Source organism: Loxodonta africana, chromosome 6 (genome assembly GCF_030014295.1).
Source record: "Loxodonta africana isolate mLoxAfr1 chromosome 6, mLoxAfr1.hap2, whole genome shotgun sequence".
In the NCBI taxonomy this organism is placed as follows: Eukaryota; Metazoa; Chordata; class Mammalia; order Proboscidea; family Elephantidae; genus Loxodonta; species Loxodonta africana.
Window position 1 is genome coordinate 80,455,459 of NC_087347.1, and position 24,482 is coordinate 80,479,940.

Here is a 24,482-nt window from a genome sequence, read left to right on the forward strand (position 1 = left end):
TAATTCAGTATGTATTCTTTGAAAACACTCTTTAAAAGTTGCTCAGTATTCCATCATATGTTCATTTTTCATTTAATGAAGTCCTGACTCTTAGACTTTTGAATCGATTACAGTTTTTCAGTATTATGAAAACATCACAGTAAACATCTCTATAAATATTTTAGAACAACTACAGTTACTGCCTTTGGATAAAATCCTAGAAGGGAACTTGTTTGCAGTAAAAATGAATCCAGATATTTAAGGCTTTTAGTACATATTGCAATACTGCCCTCAAAAAGTTTGTCCACATTTTTATTCTCAGAGTCAGAATTGGGGGCAGTGATTTCCCCACACCCTCTCTAACATTGGTATCTTTCTTGTTAAACATTTGCTTGTTGTTGTTGTTGTTAGGTGCTGTCAAGTTGGTTCCGACCCACGACCCTATGCACAATGGAATGAAGCACTGCCTAGTCCTGTGCCATCCCCACAATCATTGCTGTGCTTGAGCCCATTGTTGCAGCCACTGTGTCAGTCCATCCTTGTTAAGGGTCTTCCTCTTTTTTTGCTGACCTTCTACTTTACCAAGCATGACATCCTTCTCCAGGGACTGATCCCTCCTGATAGCATGTCCAAAGCATATGAAACATAGTCTCTCCATCCTTGCCTCTAAGGAGCATTCTGGTCATACTTCTTCCAAGACATATTTGTTCATTCTTTTGGCTGTCCATGGTATATTCAATATTCTTCACCAACACCACAATTCAAAGGCGTCGGTTCTTCTTCGATCTTCCTTGTTCATTGTCCAGCTTTCACATGCATATGAAGGGTTTGAAAACACCATGGCTTGGGTCACACGCATCTTGGTCCTCAAGGTGACATCTTTGCTTCTCAACACTTTAAAAAGGTCTTTTGCAGCCAATTTGCTAGTAGGCTAAAAATGATTTTCTATATTTTAGTTTTTACTTCGTTAATTGCTAGTGATGTTTAATAAACATGATTTTAAATGTTTATTAGTCTTTTATTATGTTCTTTGCTAATTTCATATTAAGAGGTTTCTTATTAATTTAGTATATATTAAAGAAAAAGCTCTTGGTCTGTCATGAATAATGTATATATTTCTTCCCATCTTATAGATGCCTTTTACTTTTAAAAAATTTCATTGTTATGAGACAAAAATCTGTTATTCTTTTTCTTCATGGGCTACGCCTTTTGCGTGTGCTCATTTTAATTTTTTGTAATATTTTTGTAGTTTCATTTTTTCCATTCAAATATCTAATTCACCAAAAATCTCAATTCATAAACTGTATGCCTGGTCCTATGGATTGAAATGTGTCCCTCAAAAAGATATGTAAAACTCTTGTACCTATAAATATGTCTCTGCTGGGAAATAGAGAGGGGCCTTGGTGTGCAGTGGTTAAAGCACTCGACTGGTAACCGGTTTGAACCCACCAGCAGCTCCTTGGTAGAAAGATGTAGCAGTCTTCTTCCATATAGATGTATAGCCGTGGAAATTCTTATCGGGCAGTTCTCTGTCCTGTAGGGCTGCTGTAGTCAGAATCAACTTAAGGCAATGAGTTTTGTTCGGTTTTGGTTTGGGCAATAGAAGCTTTCTTTTCTTATGTTAATGAGGTCGTACCAGAGCAGGATAGGCCTTAAACCTAATCTGTCCTATCTCCTATCGCCTATAAAAAGAAAAGACAGACATGGACACACACACAAATGGGGCAAGATGCCACAGATGCAGCTATCAGCGGCAAAGGAACACCAAGGATTGCTGGCAGTCACCAAAAACTATGAGAGAGGCTCACAGAAGGAATCAACACAGCCAAGACCCTGATTTGGGCTTTTAGCCTCTAGAACTGTGAGAAAATAAGTGTCTTTATTCTTTAAAGCCACCCACTTGTGGTATTTTTTGTTATGGCATCACTAAGAAACTAAGACATCTGGCAAATAAAAACTTCTGTGACCTGTTCAGCTATCCAGCTAACTAAGGGGGAGGGGAAAGAAGCTGTAGCCCTAGATAGGTTCTGTCCCATCACTGGTGTCTTCTCTGGGTGTGTTGGAGAAGTGAAAGGCTTTGTTTTTTCAGTTATGTTGCCCACTGTGACCCTGCCACCCCGCTATTTTGTCAGACTTTCTGTACAAGAACTTCCAAGTAAACTCACATACCAACAAGAAATGTTCTTGGAAGCTCTTAATCTAGTAAACAAAGAATTCTCATCTCTCCAAACTGGAGATTGATCCTAGAATTTGATCAGGATCTCTTCAACTTACATTCTGAGAATCCTGATGTTTAACAGATTCTTAATATCCTCGTTCCGGCTATTGTGGTCAGGAAAATACCTCCGTGTAGCATGTACTATTAACATACCTGGCCACTGCCTCACTATTTGCATAAGGTCATTCAGGAGCTGTGTGTTGCAGGTGTGCATGAGCAGGAGAGCAAGGCGAAGAAAAGGAAGGGAAGAAGAGGTACAAGAATGGGAAGAGTAGAAATGGTGATTGAACATCTGAATTCATGACATCTGTTTACCTGGATTTCTGTCAAATAATTCTTGAAAGATGCAGTACCATTTAGTTGAATGTATGATGTACAGAAGTACCAATTTCGCTGCCATCTTTTCTCCTAGAGACCATATATGTATATAAAACTCCCCTACCTAGCCCTTGGCAAAAACTTTTCTGTTTCTATAGATTTGCCTATTATGGACATTCATATAAATTGAATTATACAATTTGTGGCCTTTTGCATCTGACTTTTTTCTCTTAGCCTGATGTTTTCATGGTTCATCCATTTTGTAGCATGTATCAGTGCTTCATTCCTTTTTATTGCCTAATAATATTCCATTGTCCATACCACATTTTGAATATCCATTTATCAGTCAATAGACATTAGGGTTGTTTCCATTCTTAAGCTGTTATGAGTAATGCTGCTATGAATATTCATGGACACATTTTTATGTGGATATATGTATTCTTTTATGTGTATACCTACTAGTGGAATTGTTGGTCATACTTCACTCTGTCCTTCAGAATTAGCCTACTTTTGAATATGCACATGTGGTATTTCTTATTCTTCATTACACTCTCAAAAAAATCATCTCACATAGGACAAGGAATGGGGCCCTGATGGTGCAGTGGTTAAGAGCTCAGCTGCTAACTAAAAGGTCTGCAGTTCAAATCTACCATGCACTCCTTTGAAACCCTATAGGGAAGTTCTTCTCTATCTGTAGCGTTGCTATGAGTTGGAATCAATTCAATGGCAATGGGTTTTTGGTTTAGGATAAGGAATAAACCAGGTTAAAAAAAAATTGCAGAAATTTCTGTTGGACAACATTAGGTAAAAGATTTGGTATTTACTTACCTTCTCTTTTATATTTTGAACTTCTTGAGGTCACGTGTGTATCTCTAGTGCTAGCAATGCTTAATAAATTTTTGCTGAAAATTAAGTAAATTATTAAGATCTAGAAAAAATGATTAAGATGCCAAAAAAGTCTCAATTTTAGTTTCCATCAAAATATATACCTCTTCTTATTCATCACTGAATTTATGAAAATAATGGGGTAAATAATGTTAGTAAAATACTTAAAAGCCAAGAACAAACCTAGCAAACACATAGTCAACTAACTATCCAAATTCTGTTTACAAAAATAATGTCAACTGCTTGTAGACAGCAGAATTGACTGGTCTTGTTTTTCTTTGTTCATAACCAGAAGAGTTTATTATTAATTCATAAATAGAGGTTTGTTCTTATTTCCAAACATGCCATTGCTTGCTTCTGACTTATTCTTTCCCGTGAACCTTTGTTATATATCTACACCTTGTAGGAGGCTTTCAGTTCTCTATCTCTGCGAATGAACAGAGACTGGTAAAAGTATCCAGGAATTTATATCAGAAATGCTTAAAACTTTGTACTTAAACCAGAGGATCTTCCCAAATCACATTGCCTGTGTTACTCTCTTTTCTGATACGCCCTTATCTCTGGTGTTCCTACACCAGAACAGAAAAAGATGTCAATTATTTAAGCTAAGTGTATTGTCCTTTACTTTAGTGAAGCCAGGTTTGTCTTTACGGTACGGTTTTGTCTGATTTGTGCATCTTGTTAGAATGTAATTCCTTAAAGACAAAAAAAATGTGTTTTTTCTTTACTCTCATATATCTAAATATCTAACGTAGTAACATGCTTGAATTAAATATTTGGTAAAGAACATTTAAAATGAAGATACATTAGCTTTTAAAAAAGAAGTGTGATGATATAATGCCATGGCAAGAGACGGACTCAATTATGTGATAAACCTTAAAAGCTGCATTTTTCAAAAAAGCTCAGTTTGCTTCATAGGTCTTAAAACACTCATTACATTGCAAAATAGTGACTTTTTGTTGTTTGTAAGCTAGTTTGCCACCTCTCTTTAGAGCACTTGGCTTCCTGGTATTGAGTTATAGCCATACTGTTCCGAAGTAACTGAAGAGAAAACTGAACCATTTTGTTCTAAACATAACTGAAGTTTATTTTGATTGATGTGAGAATAGGAGAAACCTGGAAAAGAATAATTAAGTTCACCCCCTCCCATTTGGCATCCATATAACTGCTGTTGTCACTACCATGACAGGTGACAGGCTGGTGAAAATGTTAACTTACCAAAGTGGGACAGACTGGTTATTCATCTAGGATAGATGAGTGCATAGCAATGCCTTTGACTATATAGGAAATGAAGAAGAAGAGAAAGTTGGCAAGGACAGAGAGAAGTCAGGATTCAGTCCGGGATGCAATTAGCTTGCAGAACCTATGGAACATTCACACAGAAATGTTCCGTGCACACATTTATAGTCATAAAAACGCCTATTCTCAAACACTTACTTGGCATGTATAATTATCCAGGTGCTGAAGACACAAAGAAGAATAATACAGTATCTGATAGAAAACTGTGTCCTGAAGAGTCATTCTGGTCCATGTAATTCTTTATTTTGTCTCCTATATTAAGAGTATTACTAAAATAGTTCCATATACTAGTATGTTAAAGCAACCCTTTATTAGGTGTAGACACTGACAATGGTAAGAAATGAGAGTTGACAGAAAGATAAGATAAATACCTATAAATGATTTTTTATCCTGGGCTGTTTAATATAGGTAAATACGTAAAAAATTCTGTTTCCAAGAAGTTTGGAAGAAACAATGTATTTAAAGAAATGAGAAGTACTTTCACAGTATTATCTAATTGGAAATTTAATTGAATGGTGTTCTTAGCTGCTGTTGAGTAGGCCCTGACTCATGGCCACCCCAAGCACAGTAGAACAAAGTGCTGCTGGTCCTGCGCCATCCCTATGATTGGTTGCAAATCAAACTCTAGAGATCCACAGGGTTTTTCATTGACTGATTTTCAGAAGTAAATACCAGGCCTTTCTTCCTAGAATTGTATGGTATATACAAATAAACAGAGATTTTTTTTTTAAATGAGTTGGAAGACAAATTGGACGTTTAAGGATAGACAGGATTGAGTAGGCAAAGAGGACATTGAGCATTTGTGGCTACCTGAGGCAGATGTTGAGGGTTAAGAATCAGAGAAAAATATTATTAGATAATAGAATTAGACAACCCTATTATCAATGTCCTTGGAATCTATGCAGGAACTTTAGATTTGATGTGGTAGGTTAAAAAGAGTGATTTGAGTTTTTGGGGTTGGTTGCTTGCAATGAAACAGAAGCTTAAAGGAAGGACCAAAGTGTAAAATACATGAGAAACAAGAGTCCATGTCTGTTGCAATAATAATAATGAAGACAGTGGTAATAACAAAGCTGTGAAAGGAGGTGCAAGTCAAGGACCATCAGTGTGAATGAAAATGAAGCAAAAATATGAGTTAGTTTGAGGGGAAAACAGCCCCAAATACTGTGATTTAAAGACCAAAGTAAATGAGCAATGATCCAGCAAAAAAACTTCCATAATTAAGAAATTGTACTAAGATACATCTATTGGTCCCATCCTGTCTGGAGGGAAGGAGAATGAAAAAAATCAAAGACACAAGGAAAATATCAGTCCGAAGGACTTATGGACCACATGAACCACAGCCTCTACCAGCCTGAGCCCAAAAGAACTAGATGGTATCTGGCAACCACCACCAGCTGCTCAGACAGGGATCACAATAGAGAGTCCCAGACAGAGCAGGAGAAAAGTGTAGAACAAAATTCAAATTTACACAAAAAGCCCAGACTTACTGTCTGACAGAGACTGGAGGAACCCCCAAGACTGGCCATCGGACTCCCTGCCAGCTCAGAACTGAAGCCACTCCTGAAGTCCACCTTTCGGCCAAAGATTAGAGAGGCCTATAAAACAAACAATAACATGTGAGGAATGTGCTTCGTAGTTCAATCAAGTATACAAGTCCAAATGGGCAACACTTGACCAAAAGCAAAGACGAGAAGGCAGGAAGGGATAGGAAAACTCAATGAATGGACACGGGGAGCCTGGCATAGAAAAAAGGAGAGTGCTGACATATTGCGGGGATTACAACCAATGCCATAAAATAATTTGTGCATAAATTTTTTTTAATGAAAGACTAATTTGCACTATAAACTTTCACCTAAAGCACAATAAAATTAAAAAAAAGAAATTGTAGAGAGTCGTTTTATGATGAAGTGCAGAAAAAGTATCAATAGCACTTGCTCCCTTAAAGGAAAGTAAACCTGTTGCCGTCTGTTCGATTTCGACTCATAGCAACCCTATAGGACAGAGTAGAACTGCCCCGTAGGGTTTCCAAGGAGAGGCTGGTGAATTCAAACTGCCAACCTTTGGTTAGCAGCTGATCTCTTAACTACTGCACCACCAGGGCTCCCCTAAAGGAAAATAGAATAGAAAAAATAAATGTCTCTTCTCTACTGGGGTGGAGCTGCTTTTAAAAAATGTGGTACCATTGGTTGAAGGAGAAAAATTGGTGATGAGTTATAATTTGGAAGAAAAGGTAGTTTTGCATGTTATTAATTATGCTTTGGATGTTGGTAATCATTCAGGGCATATGACCAAGATGTTGAGATGTAGGGGTATTGATCTGCATTTGATGGCTAGCTGACATTATAAATAGATGAGCTTCCGAGAAAGAAGCAGAGGATGTGAGCATGGACATGAGATGTGAGGCAGAAGAGGATTAGGTGATCAGAGAGGCAAGAGGAAAACCTGGAGAGTGGTACAGCCAACAACATGCATAAAGACTCTTTTTTTATGCTTTACACTTTGTTTTTTAATTGTGGCAAGTATATATGTAACAAACCATTTGCCTTTTCAACATTCTTCACATGTGAAGACTTTTAAAAGAGGGAAGTTGAGATGAATTATATTGATTGTGAAAACTAAAAATAATTTTTTTTTTTCATTTATTTGAGATGCTGCCTTTTTTCACTTTAAAGCCAGGAATTGATAAACGCAAAGTTTAAATTGAAGTTGGTTAGAGAGCATGGATAAAAAGACAATCCTTCACATTGCCTTCAAATAGTAGTCACTTCACAAATGCTAATTTAATTTGATACTGATTCTATAAAATGTATTGTAGTTGAAACTAAAATTCTGTTTTTTTTTTTTTTCTTTCTTTTTCTTTTTTATGTGCCATCCCCTGCAGGCACACATTTCAGACTTTATTTCTTTGTTTTTATCTAGGCCTCTTAATAAGGAACTGAAGGGGAAATAAAATATACAGGATGAAAAGATGGCAATGTTGCCACCCCCCGGACCACAGAGCTTTGTCCACTTCACAGAGCAGTCTCTTGCTCTCATTGAACAACGCATTGCTGAAGGAAAAACAAAGGACCCCAAAGAAGAAAAGAAGGACGATGAGGATGAAGGCCCAAAGCCAAGCAGTGACTTGGAAGCTGGCAAACCACTGCCCTTCATCTATGGAGACATTCCTCCAGGGATGGTGTCGGAGCCCCTGGAGGACCTGGACCCGTTCTATGCAGACAAAAAAGTGAGTTTATTGTGACTTCAGTGGTTAGCTTTTTGTTTTGTTTCTTTCTGTACAGAATGGTATTTTAAGTTGAGATAAATGGGATTTGGTGGATGATCACATCATGGCAATAACATTACATTAAATTAATATGTAAGATATTCAGAATATATACTTCAGATTTTTCATCACATTGGTTCTGACACCAAAATACTACTTTTAAGTTCTTTAGTCTTTGTAGAGTGTTAAATATAACGTTCTTGCTTTTTGGACATGACATAAAAGTACATTGGTAGAAACAAAAGAATTTTCAATTTGAGAAGTCACAACCAGGGGTACGTCCAGAATACATTTGCACAGAGGTACAGCTAAACCCATGGGAATATTTAAAACTACTCAACTAACAAAGCTGTTGGAGAGAAAGTGCAGTTTGAGATGGTCAGGGAGACCAAACATAAATCAAAAATTTTTCCACTGTCCAGAAAAGAAAGGAAGAGATTATCTCATAAAGTTACCCAGAAAGCTGAGGATAAAGATAGGCTATTGGATTAAAAAGGGAGGATGATTCTGGTAACTTTTAGCAATCACTCGGTGGAAATCAAAGAAAGATAATGTGGATACCAAATAAAAAGAGGAGTAAATGGGTGGCAATACATGCTGAAAAATTTTCCACCACAAAGATGGTCACTTGAGGCACCAAATACATTGAAAATCTGTTTAAAATAGGGTATACAGTAGCATATTTGAAAGTATACTTTCCACAATCAATGAAAGAAAAAAATACTGAGGGACGGATAATGCTGTAACCAGTTGCTGAAGCTAACAGATGTGGTTCAAGGTACAAATCAGTTTGCATTTATAGAGAGAAGCCTTGTTGTCAGAGACTTGATGGGTAAATAACCAAAAAAACAAACAAACACGTTGCCTTCGCATAGCGACCCAATAGGACAGCGTAGAACTGCCCCATAGGGTTTCCAAGGAGCGCCTGGTGGATTCGAACTGCCGACCCTTTGGTTAGCAGCCGTAGCACCTAACCATTACACCACCAGGGTTTCCTGACGGGTAAATAGGATGGATTTATGCTGAAGTAAATGTAGGCACATCACAGAAAATGCATATTAAATCGTGTCAGTCTTTTCCATAATATAAGAATTGAAATTGTCCTTTGAGTGTCAATGCTGAGAGTAGCAAGAGTGGAGAAGACATTGATTGCTTTAGAGACATGGAAGAAGGTTTGAAATAAATGCTGTAAGGGTTTTTTTCTACTGAGAAAGTGAGAAAGGGATTACAGAAATTTCTGTGTAGTAGGCAGAGCCAGGTTGAAGAGGACAAACAGTAGGCTGACAAGGGTTAAATCAGCAAGTTTCATAACATTGTCCAACAATGTTTTGCTCTACAGCACCCGCAGACTAACCGCTGAGAGGTCAGGAAGGTGGGGATGGGGTCCATTTTTTTTAATTTATTTGGATTTGTTAAAGATCTACATAAAAGTAAATATTTCTTGATAAGACATATAACAAATGAAATAAAGAACACATTTGGAATGCCTTGAGAAGTTTAAAGTGGGACGAGGTTCATTTTTATGATAGAAATACATATACAGCCAGTGGTAGTTGCTGTGAATGGCAATACCAAATATGTTGTCTCAGTTAAAAACTAGCATACCAGCCAGCTGATGGTATAGCGATAAAGAGCAGAATGCAAAGCCCTTGAAATACTGCAATGTATTCTCATTAACCAGTCAGTATTCTGACACAGAAAGGGAGAATGCCAATGTTTATTGATAGTCTCTGTGTCAGGCACTAGAGGTTTTATACAAATTAGTATATGTACTTATCACAACCTGGTGCAGTAGAAATTAGTACCCTGTTTTTAGATGAGACACAAGGGTTTGGGGAAGTTAAGTAACCTGTAAAATTTTACAGCTAGCAGGTTTTGTTGTAGATGTTTTACAAGTTGGTTTGACTCCCTGCTGAGCAATTCTAATTGTGCAGCACCTTCTGAAGTTAATTTTTCTTTATGTGGTAGCCACTGTGCTATGAACTTTACGGACATGAATGAATTAACTAATGAATAAATAGTGAAACCAGCAAAGCAAAAAGCACTCTCTCATTTACTTATTGTTCCAGTTTGACAATCCCTAGCCTACCATGAATATTCTTTTTCCCAAAAAGAGCCTGAATGTTACTTATCCAGCTACCTCTTAGGGATGAGAGGAATCTTTCTGAAGTAATGCCCAGATCAGAAGTAAAAACTAATACTGGTTTAAAATGACTTGGCAGGTTGGAAGAAAATATTTTCATTTTGATGGAAAATAACATTTTTTTAAATTTTTTAATAAAAGGAATTTTTAACTAACGGTATAATTTTAGCTATATGGTTAACTAATGTACCACCCACATCAGTATATATAGGTAGAAATAGGTCAAACATAGTATTCAATTCTTAACATGTGTTTGTTATTTTCTTTTGCATTGGAGCTTTAGATTATCAACTATTTCTACCGTTTCCTAGCTCTTCAAACATTCTTGATAAAAGCAGTTATGACTGCCACTTGTAACTTTAGGGTTGACGTCTACTAAGTGGTGGAGCTAAAATTCAGAATCAGCTCTGTCCATCCCCAAAGCCTATGCTATTTAATATTTAAGAATCATCATTTTCTAAGTTTATGTCAATAAATTCTTAAGTATATGAATAAAGTGAACAGAACTCATTTGGACTTTGAGATCTGTGCATTTGGTATTAAAAAAAAAAAATCTATTGCTGTTGAGTCGATTCCAACTCATAGCGACACGGTAGGTCAGAGTAAAACTGCCCTACATGGTTTCCAAGGAGTGGCCAGTGGATTTGAACTGCCAACCTTTTGGTTAGCGGTTAATCTCTTAACCGCTGTGCCACCAGTGCTCATTTGGTATAAAAGTGTATTACAGATACCAGAAATTGCTTTGAAAAGTTTAGAATGTAAATTAAAATTGCTGATTTAAATTTTAAAAAATACCAAACCAGTTTTTTTAAATAATTTAAGTACAAGGTAACTTGATCTTGCCAAGGGTAAGTAATAATGTTTTGATTTTCATGTTAGCTCAGGTGACATCTAGCTCAGGAAGTCTCTCTGAAAATCCTGACTATATGTGTCACCACTCCTCTATTCACTCTCATATTCCTCCATTTATATTTCCTGTCCCACCCTGACTTAGAGTAAACTGACTGAGTTCCTATATTATCACTTTTCTAGTAAGTTCCCCAAGTGTAAAACTCATGCCTTTTTATTATATTCAAACTCTTCATTGTCTCATGCCAGAGTTGCTTTCTACATAATTGCAGAAATAATGGATGAATTTTTAAAAAGCACAGGAAGCAAAGAAAAAAATAGTTGAACTCAAACACTAAGTGTTACTTTTAAAACTAATTTTCAGCATGAAAGTGGATTTTATGTTATATTTATGTTTAGAAATATCTGTAATGAGAGGGACTAGGAAAATAAAAGGGGAGCTGGAAATCATAGATTCTGGCTCATTTTACTTGGGAGCACTGCCACATAACAGTTAAAAGCCAGGTGCTCAAATGTATTTCCCCAGTTTGGTAAAAAATGTTTATTGTCAGCAGCCCACTCATAAACTTGGATAAAATTCAGGCTAAACAAAGAAACAAAAAGACCAAATCAATTCATTCTAGGTAAATCATACAGTTTACATGCCAGCTGCAGAAAAGTAGGACAGAGATTTGAACTTAAGTCCTCCTAGTCAGAAGCCAAGCTAAGACCTTAAGTTGTTTTAGGCTTTTGCTGTTTATTTGAGTTTTTTAATTTTTCTTAACTAAATACCAATGCCCTGGAAAGTGCCACTCATTATGCAATTATTACAATCACATGTTTTAAGAATGGTTCTATTAGTAATATTTTATAATTCCCAAATTAATTAAAATAAAAAAAAACTAGTATTAAGTTTTTTTTTTTTAAGTAGCATGCAAGCCCCTTAATTCGTGTTCTTCTATTTTAGCTATTATTAGTATTACATCTAAAATAGGAAGATTGAACTGCATGATAACAAGGATTCTTCCAAATATGATATTCCCTAAATTTATGAAAGTATGTTTTCTAAAGAACTTGTATTTTGAAATACTTGCTACTACCATGACAACTGCCAGCAAGTATTAAAATGACCAAGGAATCAGTGATAACTAGTTTCTATTTTGTTTGCAAAAAATTCAGTGTAATGGAAGAGAAGGAAGTTGCATTTTAAATTAATTTCGGTGGCCACAATTTATTGTTGCTGATTTGGGATTTGAAGGAGTATGAAAAAGAGAAAACACTGCATTTTAGGAGTTGTAAGCAATTAAAAAAAAAAATTTTTTTTTTTCTTTTACAAGCTCATAAATAGCTCAATTCTTAATCTACTGAGAAGAAACGTACTTGGAGTTCATCGGCCAAGGTCTTGTAGACAGCTGCATCCATGGCATTGGAACCAAGTGGCTTGAATCTTATGGAAGTGTTTCTTTAGCACGGCACTACCACAGGGGGAGGGAAACTGCCGATACTGATATGTTGAATTCTGTTTTCACTGTTTTCTTTTTCCTCCTGCAGACTTTCATAGTATTGAACAAAGGAAAAACAATCTTCCGTTTCAATGCCACACCTGCTTTGTACATTTTATCTCCATTCAGTCCTCTAAGAAGAATATCTATTAAGATTTTAGTACACTCATATCCTTTTCAAAATGCTCACTTGCAGTGGTACTTTAACATATACTTTGTTATGTTTTACTCAAATATGGATTCCAGTCCTTTTGTACCTGGAAAGACTCTGGTTTTAGTTTATCAATTTCAAATATAATTTGGTGTCAGCCTCTGAGAAGATTGGGAAAATAGCAATGTTAGCATTTCAGGATGCACTACCTTTATCTGTTATAAAAAGAGACAAATAAAGCCTTATCTGTAAGTTCATTTAGAGTTATTTTCTAAGAAAAAGTTGTTAGTATTTAAACAATTGTCATTATCAAATATTCGAAGTTCTCACTGTGGCCTCTTATATTCCTTGATTCTAAGCTACCTTATTCAGCATGCTTATCATGTGCACTATTCTGACAAACTGCATATTTATGACCCTGAGTAACCCTCCTGATTGGACCAAGAATGTAGAGTAAGTGGGTGAAAGTACATTGTAATATAGTTTTAGTATTATCATTTTCATCCTTTCCATTTCCTGCCAGGAAGTTATTGCATATGTAAAAATTGTGGTGTTTATCTTCCTTGTTATCTACTTGCTTCTCTTTAAGTTCTTTTTTTTTTCTTTTTCCTCCTCTCTGGTATTAACCCACTAGCAGTAAGCTTGAAAATTAGATGCTTCAGTCTTTTCTGGAGGAAGGAACTTAGCAGATGCCCTGCCCTGTTATTTCTTGTTGTTGTTAGGTGCCATAGAGTCAGTTCTGACCCATAGCAACCTTATTCACAACAGAACGATACACTGCCCGTTCCTGCGCCATCCTCACAGTGGTTGTTATGGTTGAGTCCATTGTCGCAGCCACTTTGTCAGGCCATCTCATTGAGGGTCTTCCTCTTTTTTGCTGACCCTCTACTTTACCAAGCATGATGTCCTTCTCCAGGAACTGACCCCTCCTGATAACATGTCCAAAGTATATGAGACAAAGGCTCGCCATCCTTGGCTCTGGGGGGCATTCTGGTTGTACTTCTTCCAAGACAGATTTGTTCTTAAAGATGTGAAGTTCTCTTATACTTGGATGTATTTCTGATAGGAGCAATGTAGGAATTTTCTGAGAGATTTAAGACCTGTGTTCTTAGTTTCAAATATATCTACTCGCTGGGAAGGTTTTTGCTAGGTGAATTTTAAGATTTCCTGGGAAGACCTTTATATAATTTATCCTAATAGTTCGGGTCTGTATACTAGCAGCCATGCTGTTACAGCTGGGCCTCCCTTAGGTTAATCAGAAAAAATAAGTGATAAAGATTCACATGGCTCTGGGTTATTAGGCTGTTGTCACACCTAATATTCCAGTGTATTCTTGTGTCTAGGTACACTTTTACTGGAATATATACTTTTGAATCACTTGTAAAAATCCTTGCAAGAGGCTTCTGTGTGGGAGAATTCACCTTCCTTCGTGACCCGTGGAACTGGCTCGATTTTGTTGTCATTGTTTTTGCGTAAGTACTTTGAGTTTTTTGAAATTGCAATGAAAATCTCAGCACAGTCTTCCAGTAAGAACAAGCCTTAGAGATCTGACCTCTCCTGCATGTAATGGTTGCATTTAAAGGCTATTGCATGAGAATTAGCCATTGATAGACAAATATCAAATTTCTCAGAAAGGGTATTTCCCTCTCTACAGTTTATCACGTGATTAAAATTGATCATCTTCGCCACTCTCAGAACTTGGATGGATAGTCCATAAGGTGCCAATTAGTTTCACACCTTCTCCAAGTTCTTATTTAAATAAATAAATAAAAACCTTTCAGAAGCTCAGAAAAAATCTCAGGACTTTAATTTTAAGTGTTGTCCTTTTTAGGAAGCTGTACTACTCAAGAGCTAATGAGTGTATTAAAATATAAAAGTAAACCTTTTTACAGGCTTTTTTCACAGCCCCCTCCACCTAACATTAATGCATTGTCTATGCATTACAGATACGTGGCTAGTTAAAATCCAGTTTATTTTCAAGGGAAAAATACTATATTAAAATATAATTTTTGTTTATTCATATTGCTACTCTTTCCCCAAATGTATTTGTCAGAAACATGTCTTAATTTTTTTTAATCTGAAATCTGTATATTTTTCCCTTTTATCATTTCAAATTGTAAAAGTAATGCATGTTCACTGGAGCAATTTAGACGATAGAGAGGGATCTTAAATAAAATTTGTAGTCTCTGTTTCAGCTTCACCGCACCTCCTTGTCCTTCAGGCCCACTTCTTTCATGGTCACACATGACTGGTGCAGTTCCACCTGCCACCTGCTGATAAGACAGCATTGTGCCAAAGAAGGTGGCCTTATTCATGTATCTCCTTTTTTATTGAGATATAATTCACATACTATGAAATTCCCCTCTTTTAAACTGTAAAATTCAGTGATCCTTGACGTATTCACAAAGTTGTGCCACTTTACCACTGTCTGATTTCAGAACATTTTCATCACCCTAAAAAGAAACTTCGTACCTGTTGCAAGAGGCTTCTGTGTAGGAGAATTCACCTTCCTTCGTGACCTTGTATCCCTCTAGTCACTTGTATACCTCTCACTCCCCAGTCCCTGGAAACCGCTTACATACTTTCTGTCTCTACAGATTGCCTCTTCTAGACATTTCATATAAATGGAACCATGTAATAAGTGGTGTTAGGCGTCTGGCTTTCTCTTAGCATAATGTTTTCAAGGTTTGCCCCTGATGCTTTATAGAAAATTGAATGTCTACGTTAATATAATGTTGAGGGTCTACTAATTGAAGTATTTAATTCTTCAGTTAGACGTTTAGGTATGTACAACTTTAGTAATATGATATTTGTGTTTTGCTCACATCAAAAGAGTCCAAGTAAACTAAATCAGTGATCAGAAAAGAGACTTGCAGAACTATGTTTTTAACAAAGGCGTTCCAAACATAAAAAATACATTGACTAAAGGCACAGGTAAGTATCTTAGACTCTATCTAAATTCTGAACAACTCTGATTTGATTCTACAGGTATTTAACAGAATTTGTAAACCTAGGCAATGTTTCAGCTCTTCGAACTTTCAGAGTATTGAGAGCTTTGAAAACTATTTCTGTAATTCCAGGTAAGAAGTAATTGGTGTGAAGCATTAGGCCACTCATAACTCCAGCTATTTTGGAGTTGTTCTTTGTTTGTGTGTGTGTTGTCACTGTGTTTGTATATAAACTTATTACAGATATGTGACAGAGTTTGTGGACCTGGGCAATGTCTCAGCGTTGAGAACATTCAGAGTTCTCCGAGCATTGAAAACAATTTCAGTCATTCCAGGTGAGAGTGGGGTTAAACACCGAGGCTGACTTTGATCTTTTGGAGGAAAGACAAGAAAAACTTTCTCTTATGCAGTTTTAATTATATTTCCTTTCTGATGTTTTTCAACATGGTTATTAAAAGTCACCCTGGATGTTTAATCAGTTGCATGAGTCTTGGAGGATGAATATGGCCACTTGGCGCACATCTCAATTTGAAATTTTCCTCCTGCATAAGGGTTCATTTTTCATTTTGCTTATCCAGGAATGAAAATTTCAATTAGGTTTAATTACTTTTAATATAGTCAAAAAAAGAGATAATAAATACCAGCATGGGGTTATTGCATGACATATTGTTTCATTCTTTTCCTCAGCAAACCATTTCTTAATTGAAAATTAGTTCATTGTAAGTTGTCACTGTGTACTACAATTCAGCCTCTTACTTGTTTTGGTGCCATTATACAGACAGTTGTTTTGACAAACATTTATTGAATTAGAACTTATGAAAATTATTTTTACAAGTGAGTGTGTATATGGCTTGAGCAACCAAATTATTTATTTTGAAAATCTGAGTACAGGTAGTCCCCAACTTAAGATGTATTCAAGTTATGACGAACTGCACTTATGGCCGTCCATTTATTTATTTAAACACCTTATCATTAGTAATATGTACTACATACAGTGTTGCAACATGTAATTTACTGATGTCATCATATCTGTAAGTTTATGTGTAATACTTCCAACCCCTCAAAACAAATAAAGATCAGATTTATGAAGATATTGATAATAAAAGGCAACAATTATGAAAACTAAAAAAAATGAGGTATCCAACTTACGTCAGAACCAACATATGATGGAGTCGTCAGAATGGACTTCTGTCATAAACTGGGGAATACTTGTACTCTTTAGGAATATTTTACTAGTTTTAATTATTCACTGTAATTTATAGAAACAAAGTGTATATAAAATGGTAAATTCACCCTTTTGAGCTAGCAGGCTTTTTTTTTTTTTTTTAATTAGGTTAGTTAAGGTCACATTTGATCTAATGCATGCATTTCTAGGACAGCTTATTTTTGTTTTTATTTTTCATTCACAGGCTTTGTTTCATTGTAAACGCCCTTTCTCCTCCCGTTTCCAGGCTTGAAGACCATTGTGGGGGCCCTGATCCAGTCAGTGAAGAAGCTCTCAGATGTCATGATCCTGACTGTGTTCTGTCTGAGTGTGTTTGCGCTAATTGGGCTGCAGCTGTTCATGGGCAACCTGAGGAATAAATGTTTTCGAAATCTACTAGAAAATAATGAAACATATGAAAGCATATTGAACACCTTGGAGACTGAAGAAGACTATAGAAGTAAGAATGTCCCTGTAATTGTCAGTAGGTTAAAGTAAAGCTAAAAGCATTGCCGTTTTTTAACAGTGATATGTTGGTTTCATTTTAATTATTTCAAAATTTTTCAAATATAGGAACTTGCTACAACTTGACTCTTTGGTTCTAAGCTTTCTGGCAATTCTAGTAATGGGAACATAGGATCATTTGATAATTCCCAATTTATGTAAATAAGAATCAATTTGGTCTAGAGAAATAAATATAGCTAGGAATCAATAATATTAATTAGTACATTCGATCATATTATATACATATTAATATTATATATTAGTATTGCATTTCATATACTATTGTTATATTATGGAGCCTTGGTGGCACAGTGTTTAAGCACTCTCCTGCTAACCCAGAGGTTGGTGGTTCAAACTCACCAGCGGCTCTGGGGAAGAAAAGACCTGGAGATTGCTCCCATAAAGATTACAGCCTAGGAAGCCCTATGGGGCAGTTCTGCTGTGTCCTATAGGGTCGCTGTGAGTCGGAATTGACTCAACAGCACACAACAACAGAAACTTTGTTACATTACATAATATACTTATGTTTATTGCATAATACAATGTATATTAAATGATAGTATAATTATATTATTACACTTATATTTATAACTATAATAGAGCATCTTATGTTATATTAATCATAAATAATACTATCAGGTATTAATATGTCTGTCTTTTGATGGTATTTCTAAAGATTCGTGTAAGGTAGAACAACTTTACAACAACTTATCCCTTAATGAGTCTGATGGCATCACATTGAAGTTTAATTTGGTAGAACTAGTTCAGTCGGTGCCATGTGAGATGGCCTGGAACACAGTCTCAGAAGCCTGCTTAATTCAGAAGTAGATTTTTGAGTATCTAATATAAAACATGAACATCATTTTCTTTAAACAACTATCACCTAATTTGTTTTTTCATTGGAGCTATTGAAGAATATTTTTTTTTTTTATTGGATGGAAATTATACCAAGATAGCACTTTCTGCCTAATACCTGGAATGTGTCTATATGATGTTGCCCTTATGGACCCATTAACCTTAAGAGATAATTAAGAGCCAGAGATAGCTTCCTGAGTGGCGAAAACAGTTAAGCACTCGGCTAGTACCCGAAAGGCTGGTGATTTGAGTTCACCTAGAGGTGCCTCACAAGACAGGCCTGGCCATCTGCTTCTGAAATGTCACAGCCTTGAAACCCTGTGGAGCAGTTCTACTAGGTCAACACAGGGTTGCCATGAGTTGGAATCAACTCGATGGAACTAACAACAATAACAGAGCCAGAGATGGCATGGAAATCAATAAATCTTTCAAACATGTATGCCTTTGACAGAAGGAGATCAGATAGTAAAGAGAAGTATGCATCTTATGTTTTTATTTTACTAAAGGTGTACTTTCCCCCTCACTGAAGAAGATAAAAGCAAACAAAACATGGATAAAATAGTAAAAGACTAAAAATCAAGGAAATAGAAAAAAATAGAAGCATTAAACAAGGCTTTCAAGTAAATATTTAACATATTTCTTTACTACCGCCACCTGACGAGAAATTCAGCTGTTTTCCCTTTTCTGTCATTATCTCCTTTTACAAAAAAATGATCATTTTTATTAATATGATCTTGAGTTGTGTTTCCAAATTGTTTCTAGTTTAAGTGCTAGTAATGCACCCATTAATACATTTTATGGGTAATTGTTGACTTTACATTCAGTTTTGTGAATCAATTTCCAACACTTACTCAGTTTAACTTTTTTTACTAGGATCACTACAAGGTCTTTTATTCTAAGTCTTGGTCCCATACCTGAGTTCATAATTTGAATAATTTTCTTAACCTTCTGAAATTGCTTCAAGTAATTTTTTTTCCCCAAGAAGCATAGAAAGAGCCCTTGAATTATGGAAAATATCATTATATTTTATTTATACATAAGTGAATGACAGCGTGGTTAACAATGAAATTTATACCATAATCCCCTACCCCAGTTCTGTACATAATTCATTTTGTTCTAAAATATACTTTTAGACAGCAGATGTTTGAGTCAAGTGTGAAATTTGGTTTCCTATCTGTTTTCTGTCTCTTAGAGTCTATGTCTCACTGTTAACATTCATTCAGATATTCATTTATCAGCAAATGTTTGTTGTGTTCTTTGTACTAGGCACTGTGTAAGTTTCTGAGGCTGTAGCAATGAACGTGATAGCCAAAGCCCCTGCTTTCACAGAGCTTAACTTTAAATGGGAATGAAAGATTAAAAGGAGGGAATTGACAAATAAATATTGCATGTTATGGTAAATACCATTAAAAGAAAATAAATCTCAGGGCTGAGATACCAACTAAATGAGAAGACCTCTCTGAAAGGACGTGGCGTTTAAGCTGAGATCTAAAAGATAATAAGGAGACATGGCACATATAAGTGTGGGTGTGATTATATGTACTAGGGGAGGGGAGCGCTGCTTCAGTTAGAGGAAATAGCATATATAAATGCCCTGAAACAAGAAAGAGTATTATCTGTTTAAAGAATGGGAAAATAGCAATGTGATTAGACTTTAGAAAGAGAGGGGAGAATGGTAACAGAGAAAATAGGAGAAAAAAGGCATGAGTCATATCAATCAGGATGTTTTAGCCCATGGGAAGGAGCTTGGATTTTATTTTAAATACAGTGATTTTAATCCCTGTGTCTGCTATGTGGAAACCCTGGTGGCGTAGTGGTTAAGTGCTACAGCTGCTAACCCAAGGGTTGGCAGTTCGAATCTGCCAGGCACTCCTTGGAAACTCTGTGGGGCAGTTCTCTGTCCTATAGGGTCGCTATGAGTCGGAATCGACTCAGTGGCACTGAGTTTAGGTTCTGGGTCTGCTATGTGGAGAACTGATTGAGCAAGGGTGGAGGGTAGATTAGAATAAGGGATACCAGCTAGGATGACATGACTATCATACAGAAAAGAGAAGATGGTGGCTTAGGCTAGACGGTGGCAGGAAGATGAAGACAAAAGGGTGAGTTTAAGATCTAATCTATAAAACTTGCTGAAGAATTAGAGAAGGGGAGAGGACTTGAGGATGACTCCTAGGTTTCTGGCTGGAGTAATTGGATGGGTAGTGATAGGAAATGAGAGAAAGGTTAACGGGTTTGTAGAGGAAAGTCACCGCTGTTAACTAGTTAAAATTGAGATGTTTTTGAGCCATCCAAGTGGAATTATAAAGTAGACAATAGAAAATTTAAGCTTAGAGCTCCAAGGAACTGCCTGGTGTAGAGATATAAATTTAGAAGAGATCAGCAAAAATAAAGGATACACACAGACACATCCTTCTGAGCAACCTTGATGTTTTGAAGTCAAGTACAGGATGGACAAACTGATGTTTAAAGTAAATTTAGTACTTAGAAGAAGCACAGTTCCACCACCCTGATGTCTAGAAGTCAGGTAGAGAGGACTCAGAAAAAGACACAGAGAAGGAGCAGAAAAGTAAGAAGCAAACAAGGCTACAAATAGTGAAGCCAAGAGAAGAAAGTATGTTGAGAAAAAGGGAGGGTTTGTATAGAATGATTCTGCAAGATTAAGGACCAAGGATGATGAAGATGGAAAAACATACATTAGCTTAGACAAGATGGATGTCATTAGAGACTTTCATGAGAAAGTTTTAGTGGAGTGGTAGGGAGATAAGGCTAGACTAAGGTGGTTAATGGGGCAAGCAGTAAAATATGGATTAATCGTTCAGAAGAGAGAGGGAGAAGTCAAGTTCTTGAGAAGGTTAAAGACCAATGGGAGAGACATCATCTCAGTCGAAGCAGACAGGAAGATGGAAGAAATAAGTTGCAGAGTTATGAGAAGATGATTAAGTTCAAACCCAATGGTGTTTATTTCTTCAGAGAAGTATGAGATGTGATCATTGGCTGAGAGTGAGAATGAGGAAAGGGAAGTTCTGCAGGAGATTTGAGGAAAGAGAATGCACTGTATGGTCATGTTAGAGAATGGAAACGGAGTCTATTTTGAGTGTTATTTTTTATATTGGAGATCATTTATTTAAAATACAGTCATTTACTTGGTTGTGAGTTTCCCCCTGACATTCAGCAGCTTGTGGGTGCTAGCTTATAGTAGGGTTGGGGTTCTGCCAGGTTACTGTGTTAGACCAAGAGAGAGATGAGTGGAAGTTGAGGAAACTTGTAAGGGAGTGATGATAATGAATGCCCATGGATTCTAAGCTGGAGGAAGAAAGAAGTGAACTGAAGAGTTCAAGGGTTGATGAATCATGAGAAAGTGGTAAAATGAATTAATTGGCATTCTTGAAGAGATCAAAGCATTATAAGAGTAGAGGGAAATAATTTAGAAAGTCTGAAAATATTCTAGAAGTGTTTCCACAACACCTCTTCAGAGGAGCTTTTCTTTTTTTCTTAAATCCATTATCAAATAAGTGAGCTCACTATTTCGCTCCAGTTTAATAGCATACAACTTATAGATTTTTCTTGGTGCTACTCACAGTCTCTTTTAATGCTCAAACTCCCTTGTTGCTGCTACAGATGAAGGAGGAGTTCGTGTACACAGCCTGTAGTTAAATTTCCAATAACCGTTGTGTGTTGATCTAGTGTCCTTCTACTACAATAAAGTGGGATATCTCTTACTCCTATTTTCTTGATCTTTGACATTTAATAGAGGGAATTCTTGGAACAACTACAATCCCAGATCACACTGCTACCATGGGTTTTCCTGTCTCCATCTTCCTCTGCAGCTCTTTAGTTGGGGGGACTGCATCTCTCAGAATACAATGTGTCACTTGAAGTCACTGCCCCCCTTCACATTCCCTCATTCATTTTCTCAGAGTTGGATTATTCATCCTGGTTGGAGACTATACCCTCAACCTGAGAAAGCACAAACCATACAATAAATAATTTACACACTGTTTCCTGAGCTAGGTCAGATAGTGCAATGGCTTATATTTCACCATTCTGTTTGATGTGCCTTGAAAATAATGGAAAATTCCCCAGAATCTGCACTAGATTGAATACCAGATTTTTGTTGTATGAATTTTTGTCATTTTCCGTTTCTCTTTTTTTACGTATGTATTTTAGTGGAAAGTTAAGACTTACTCTGTAACTACCCACAAACTTTGCTATTGTATTACATTACATACTTTTAAAAATAGCTTCATTGAAAAATAATTCACAAACCATAAAATTTATGTTTTTAAACTGTATAGCTCAGTGGTTCTTAGTATATTTACAGAGTTTGCAACCATCATACTATCTAATTTTAAAATATTTTCATCTCTGCAAAAGGAAACTCTATGCCAGTTAGCAGTAACTCTCTGTTCCCTCCTCCACCCAGCCCCTGGAAACCACTAATCTACTTTTTGTCTCTATGGATTTCCCTAATCTAGATTTTTCCTATAAATATAATAATACAATATGTGACTTTTTGTGTATGGCTTCTTTTATTTAGTTTAGTTTTTTAAGATTCTTTCATGTTGTAGTAATGTATCAGTATTTCATTTTTTATTATCAAATAATATTCCGTTGCATGGCTGTACCACCTTTGGTTTATTCCTCAGTTGATGGAGATTTGGGTTGGTTCACTTTTTCGCTACTATAAATAATCTTGCTATGAACATGCAAGTACAACTTTTTGTGTGGACTGTGTTTTCATTTGTCTTTGTGTTACATTTTTTCCTTTTTTTTTACACATTAATCTTAAATTCTCTTGAGGCCAATTACCCTAATAATTTAATGTCAACTTGTTTAGGAATTATAAAGTGTTTTACAAGACCAGAGTGAGCTATTCTCATTGCTTTACCTTTCAGCATTCTTGAACTGAATTAAATACGTTAGCCCTGCGTAATGCCAATCCACGTAGCCTGGAGCCCATTCTTACAAATCAGCTCCTTGATGATTGGCAAACATAAATCAGTTTTACTTCAAATATAATTCTAAAGTAATTCTTCCGTAAGAAAATATTTTGGAGGTTTATGTCTGAAAAATTGAATCTTATCCTTCCCCAGCCCCACTGTGCTATGCCTTCCCTGAGGCACGTAATTTCTTTTTTTAAAGCTGTTATTCATGTACATTCTTTCCTAAATTTTCACCTCAGACTAAGAGGCTTTATTTTTTTTATTTGTGCCTTCCAAGTAAGATAAAATGATGATATGTAAGTAATGATGATAAGTAAGTCAGTGAATAAGTCTTATCTGAAATTATATAATTGTTTAATAATAATGCCTGCTGGTCTTCAAGCAGCTTCTTTAGAATACAAGTGTGAATCTTTGTATTAAGTGTTTTGCATACAGTATCCTGTGTGCACTATTCAACAAGCCTACAAGGTAAGTATTCTTATCCCTGTTTTACAGATGAGATAGCTAAGGCTTAAAGTGGTTATGTCATTCACCCGCATAGGAAGGGATAGAACCAACCAAATGCAGATCCAAGTGTATCTGAAATCAAAGTCTTTCTTTCACTATTATCCCCAAAGCCCTCTATAATTACATATTTGTTCCTTTAATTTAAACCAAATAGGATGTTGGGCCATTCATTAAAAAAATGGGTGTTTGGGAGGGTTCACAAAAGCTTTTTAAGTCTCTTATACATCTACTCAGAAATGTTAGATCAGCTCCCTTTCTTGAGAATAAGCTTTTCTAGTGGATGGAGAGGAAACCCTGGTGGTGTAGTGGTTAAAAGCTATAGCTGCTAACCAAAAGATTGATGGTTCGAATCTACCAGGTGCTTCTTGGGTAGTTCAGCTTTATCCTATGGGGTTGATATGAGTCGGAATCACCTCAATGGCAATGAGTTTGTTTGTTTGTTTGTTTGTTTTTTTAAGTAAATGGAGAAGAGATTATGAGACCCTTTACACACGAAAATGGTCAGAAAGAGTACCGTGAAAGGAGAAAATGTACATTTATTTTACAGTCATATCCTCAACACCCAGAACATAGTAGTTTCTAAATAAATGTATTGGTAAATGAACAATGAGAGAATCTCAGAAAAAAATTGCTTATTTTATAGTACTGACTTTGCTGAATCCTTATCTTCTGGACTGCTAAATATTGGAGTACTTCCCAGGCTCTGTCTGGGCTCCATCCTTTCCTTTCCTTCCCCTCCCTTCCTTTCTCTTTGTTTCCCTTCCTTTCTTTTTTTTTTTTTTTTTCTCTCTTCCCTTTCCCTAGTTATACTTTCTTACTATGTGAACTCAAGTCCAATGGCTTTAAAAACTATCTATTTGATGATGACTCCCATTAGTATATCTCCATCCCCAATCACTCTACTGACCTCCAGACTCCTATATGCATCCA

General features: G+C 36.1%; 1 protein-coding gene across 1 annotated transcript in view; it reads left to right on the plus strand.

Annotated features, from left to right (window-relative positions):
- The first annotated feature begins 7,629 nt into the window (after positions 1-7,629).
- SCN9A (sodium voltage-gated channel alpha subunit 9) overlaps positions 7,630-24,482 on the plus strand; it is a 105,545-nt gene continuing 88,692 nt past the window's right edge. Inside the window, exons 1-6 of the mRNA XM_064287042.1 lie at positions 7,630-7,928; positions 12,490-12,608; positions 12,955-13,044; positions 13,935-14,063; positions 15,783-15,874; positions 16,991-17,203. Of these exons, the coding sequence (XP_064143112.1) occupies positions 7,671-7,928; positions 12,490-12,608; positions 12,955-13,044; positions 13,935-14,063; positions 15,783-15,874; positions 16,991-17,203 (901 nt within the window). The 5' untranslated portion in view covers positions 7,630-7,670. The remainder of the gene's footprint in view (positions 7,929-12,489; positions 12,609-12,954; positions 13,045-13,934; positions 14,064-15,782; positions 15,875-16,990; positions 17,204-24,482) is intronic.